The sequence below is a fragment of the Buceros rhinoceros genome, unplaced genomic scaffold (genome assembly GCF_000710305.1).
Source record: "Buceros rhinoceros silvestris isolate BGI_N320 unplaced genomic scaffold, ASM71030v1 scaffold10217, whole genome shotgun sequence".
NCBI classification, from domain to species: domain Eukaryota; kingdom Metazoa; phylum Chordata; class Aves; order Bucerotiformes; family Bucerotidae; genus Buceros; species Buceros rhinoceros.
This window is the reverse complement of record NW_010420440.1, coordinates 21,459-26,496: the sequence shown is the minus strand read 5'-3', so window position 1 is coordinate 26,496 and position 5,038 is coordinate 21,459. Positions and strand designations below refer to the sequence as shown.

General features: G+C 45.1%; 1 protein-coding gene across 1 annotated transcript in view; it reads right to left on the bottom strand.

Annotated features, from left to right (window-relative positions):
* Positions 1-4,057: 4,057 nt before the first annotated feature.
* Positions 4,058-5,038, bottom strand: part of ATG4C (autophagy related 4C, cysteine peptidase) — a 19,832-nt gene continuing 18,851 nt past the window's right edge. Inside the window, exon 10 of the mRNA XM_010139310.1 lies at positions 4,058-4,442. Coding sequence (XP_010137612.1) covers positions 4,272-4,442 — 171 coding nt within the window. The 3' untranslated portion in view covers positions 4,058-4,271. The remainder of the gene's footprint in view (positions 4,443-5,038) is intronic.

Genomic DNA, 5,038 nt, shown 5'->3' with positions numbered 1-5,038 from the left:
TTCCCTACAGTAAAAAATTTGTAATCCAAGCGCAAACCCCAAGACTGGGGCATATCATTGGCTCTCTGGCACAGCCGGGCAGCGGGGGGCTCTGCCAGGCAGGCAGCACTCAGGGGAGGGGGGAACTCCCACCTAGCTGTTCTCACCGGAGTGGAGCTGCTTGGAGACCTTCCGCAGCAAAGTAGGGTGGCCTCGGTTTCACAGCTCTGCTGAAGCACGGGGAACTGGCAAGGGGGGAAACAGGTCTTCGAAGACAGGCAGCACAACGGAGCGATTCCGCTGGTAGGCACAGATGGGCACTAACTTAGTAATGGTCTTGAGCATCTTTCTGCTTCTAGGCCTTCTGGAAGTTGGTCTGCAGTTCTCTGGGCTCTGTTTCTCTCTGGGGTCAGTTGTCTCTATCAACCTTAGTAAATAACCCCATCTCCTAAATGGCCACTTTAGAAATTCATTTAATGAGCCATTACAGGGCAAAACCAGCATTCCAGCCTCATCCTTCCCAAAACCCATCATGGAGAGTCCGCTGGCTCATTCGCAGTGCTCTGGGTTTCAGCACCAGTGTCCAGCCCAGGCTAAGACTTTGGGTTGGCAAGTGGGCAGAAATCAGCCGCCGCCTGCAGGGACGGTGGGTGCTGGCCCAAGGTCTTTTAAAAGGTCACTGGTTTGACTGGAGATGCCAGAGGGACAATCGCCAACACGTTCACCGTCAGTTCTGAGTGTGACAAGGGTTTGGTCACTGGGCAGGTAGAGGCAAGTCAAAGAGGAGCCTGAGGTATCACATTAGCTTGAAAAACAAGGCCAGTATCTTCACTAGAAGGGGAAGGCAGAGCCCCAGCTCATCAGTTAGAGTCCTGGGGTTGCATCAAGCCGATACTAGATATTACAAACACCCAAAGAGCTCCTTCCATGGAAAAAAGAAATGGCAGAAGAAAAGAAAAGATTACCAGGTGATTAAAAGTTCAGACTTTGTAAAGAGCCGCTCTTTGCCACCTTCTGTGGTATGTGCAGCCTGGTTCCATCAGGCGAGCGAGTAATCAGCCAGTGATTTGTGGAAGTCCTTTAAGAAAACAGGCCACTGCTGGGTGTGTGAGTAACTAATGCTCATTTGGTTTGTGTTTGAAGGCAGCAGCAGCAACAGTGATGACACAAATTAATTGCACAGTTTTCAGGCGATACAGACGAGGTAAAGAGAATTACTATGCGATTAACATGGTTTCCAATTAAAGTCCCCTGTAGTTACTGAAAAACATTAATTTCTAGTAACTTGGTAATTTAACTTGTCACCACCGTACACGAGTGCACCAGGGCAACTCACGGGCTTGTCCGTGCTTAAGCCTTGTATGAAACACATGGAAAAAACCTACCTGAAAACAGACTTTAGTTTTTCACCTGTAGCAGGCTTCAAATAATAGTAATAAAAAAACCTGTGGTAAACTAAAGGATTTGCTACAGATTAAAGGAACAAAACCCATTCCAGGACGCTGTTCTCGTAGCAGGGTCTTTCTCGCCCTTAACCAAAAGGGGAAGAATAAAACCCACTCCTTCAATAAAACCAGCAAAAGTGTTTCAACCATTACGTTTCTTTACCAACATGTTGCAAAAAGATTGAGACAAACAAAACTATTTCACTCCTCCAGGGAAGTTTGCTCTTGGGATGGCAGAACAACACTGTCCTTTCGAACACTTAACGTGCTACAGCTCTTTTAGTTCCCTCGCCAGCTCAGCAAACAGCAGCTTAGGTGGGTACGTGCACACGGGACTTTTTTAAGGAACTTGAACTTCAGCCAGTGGAATTCTGGGAGCAAGAAAACTCTCTTAGTTTTCATAAAGCTACTGCACTGCAGCAGGACGGAGCAGCCCAGGATGTCTGTGCAGGTACCAAGGCCTGCATGAGGAAAACCTGCAGAATCATCAGGCCCGAGCAGTTTTGTTTGAGCCTGACGATAAACTGCAATCGTCAAGTAGTGTCTTTACTCTTTTTATCACGTGCGTGCCCAGCACATCTGTCTGTTTTCACCCTGCCTGTTCCAAAACCAAGTGTAAGCGGGGAGCAGCGTGGGAAGAGTCATTCCCTGGATGTCTTGCCAATTGCCAGGCTCGTTCTCAGGAACTACACGAAGGCCCAGAGGTGTCTGTCCTTCCACCAGTCCCTCCGCTCCTCCTCACCAGCACACGTACAGGAGGTACTCGGAAGCAGCAGCACTTCCCTCCCTCTTCAGCTAGAGAGTAACAAAGCTGCAACGCTACAGTTCAATCTTTCTTCAATCCGTCCCTGCAGGCTCCTGATCATTCCTCCTGATCTTCTGAGCACTTCAGTTAGTTAATGCCATCCTCATGGAAAGGTAAGCAGAAAGGAGAGCAGCAGAGAAACCAGATTAGACCAATTATAGCCCCCTGCTCCACGACAGCAGCTTTTACTGATGCAGCATAGGATTGCCTTTTTTTTTCAAATGTGAAAGCAAAGTACAACTTTATGTCTAATTTCCCGTCCACCGTGACCCAACGGAAACACTCCGCGGTTTTGCAGTATTTTTGCTAAAGCTACATGAACTTGTGCCTCACTAAAGAGGGATCTGCTGTTTTCTAGCTTTCACTGACGTGCACAGTTCTCCTCATTTTGACATCTAAATTCCATAAACATGTTGTTTACTCCCTCTTCTGGGCTATTAATGAAAAGTATTAAGTAAGCCAAACACCCTGACATACACGTGGCATCTACAAGTAATATTGTGCCAATTATCAGCAGGATTCAACGGTGCTGAGGTTATAATTCACACAAATGATGTGTGGGGTGGTTTTTTTCCTGAAATCAAGTGAACACGATCTCATTTGGACTTTTTGGAATATTAACTCAATTAACACGTGCAAATGCACACTCCAGCCCCAACACACATTCACACTCGATCTAGTTCTGCCCAGGATCCATCTATTAGTCACCCTGTTCTCATAAAAGGAAGAAAGGTGCTTTAATGAATGCACGTGATGCTTATTATTTGGATCGGCAACATTTGTGCCTCCTGTGCCTGAACAGCACTTAGAATAGGTTAACATTTGGTTTACAACACAACAATAAAATCTGTTTTTATTGCAAATAAACAGAGTATTCGCACCTTACAATATTGTTTCAGATGCAGGATTACATCCGCTCTACAAGGCTCCAGCACTAATAGAAAAGGCACATGCCGTTAACGTTTTCACACCACCTTTATTTTCCAAGCAGCGTTAATACGTATTTTAAATATCGCATTTACTTTGTTAAAACATCACACTAGTTATGTACATTTGTTTGCCATCTGAGAACACGCACCATCAAGTAATCATTTGTACAGTAATAACATGTATTAAAAAAAACCATAAAGACAATCACAGCCCAGAATTTTTCACATCCACTCCCCCTTTCACTCTGATTTAAAAGCTGCACTAACAGGAGAGGAGCCTCGATGATATAGTAGTTGAAAGAGGAAACAAACACTGCTCTCTTCTAATCATTGTCTTTAGCTGCTTTGATTGGTTGCAGTTAATATTAATAGCATAACCTTTAAAAATGGTGGGGAAAGGGAATGCTTTATCTTCGCTCCTTGTATTAAGGCTCCAAGGCGACCTTAATGAGAAGCTGTTATAAAACCATACTGCTAAATCGTGCTGTGCCCCCCACCTCTGCCTATATCACTGTATCAGTACCGCGACGGACGCTTCAGAGCAGCCTTCCTTCCACCGCGCTGCTCGGGATGTGGGTCACGATCGCAGCATGAACCATTATTTGGGCTTACAGAGCCAGGGGAGAGTTCTCCCCTTTCCACGTGAGCACAGAACTCACGTTTGCTTCCCAACAGAAACCACATTGTCTCAAACCTTGCGGGTACACATCCAGGACATAAACCCCATGCGTATCCGGCGGGCTCTGCTCAGGATTTGTCCTGGACTGACACGACATTAGGGTTACGAGTTCGGCTTTAAGGCCTGGCTGAGCTTTTTAAGAGGGCAAGACCAGGACATCGGCACATTTCAGCATACCTGGCTCTAAACATGTTCCATCTTCACGAGCACAACGTGACATTCATCCAACTAGTAGCGAACAGAAATAATTAGTAAGTACATTTATAAATGACATTTTAAAGACTATTAACATATAAAACATTATGGTTTTTATGAAAATAGACCAATTTCAGCCCAAGCTTGCCTTCTGGGGGAGGAGGACACTGGCACTTTTCTATTTTTTAAAAGGCAAGTGTTCTCCTGGACAGCTGCCAATAATCTCGCGGAAAATGTCCTTAAAGCAAGACAAACTCCTCTGTACTAAATCTTTTTAATCTCTTCTTTTCATCCTCAGAGAAAAGGTCATGTTCTTCATGGAGTGGAGTGGAAGCAAAGTCATAGTCTCTAGAATGACCCTTCACAAAAGTAAACAAGGGGTATTTCTCCTTAGAAGACGATTTCAGCATCTGCAACGTAAAACACACCAGGTAAATGCTAACTGGAAATGAAGAAATACCAGAAGTGGTGGTATTTCAGCCTTTCAGGCTGTTTGGAACACTTAGTGGCTCACTGATTATTTTTATTTATTTATACCTTTCTTACCTGCTTTGAAAGAACAGCAGAGTGATGCAGTGACAGGCAGAACTACATTAGCCTGGAGGTATACACTGCATGGAACTAAACCCTCTAAACAGGATTTCATGAGAAAATAAATCTAAAACAGTTAAAAAACCTAAACAGATCTTTAAACAGGAACAACCTTTTACAAGAAGGCAGACAGGGGCTGAGAGGGGTGTTAAAAAAACCCGTAACCACCATGCTGCCCCTGAAAACTCGTCTGAATTTGGCATCTCAGGGGAGGTGTGGTGACAAACCAATGGCTGCACCTCTAAAGACAGTCCCTCCAAATCAGGACATCTAGTGAGTTTTGATAGGACAACAGTTCACTGCATTAGCAGAGAGCCCAGCCTCGTACCCACGAAGGTACAGTGTAAAGGAGAGCAGAGGCTGAGGCCAGGAAAAGGCAGAGCCATCGCGGTGCTGCGCAAGGCCAGAGCTTCCT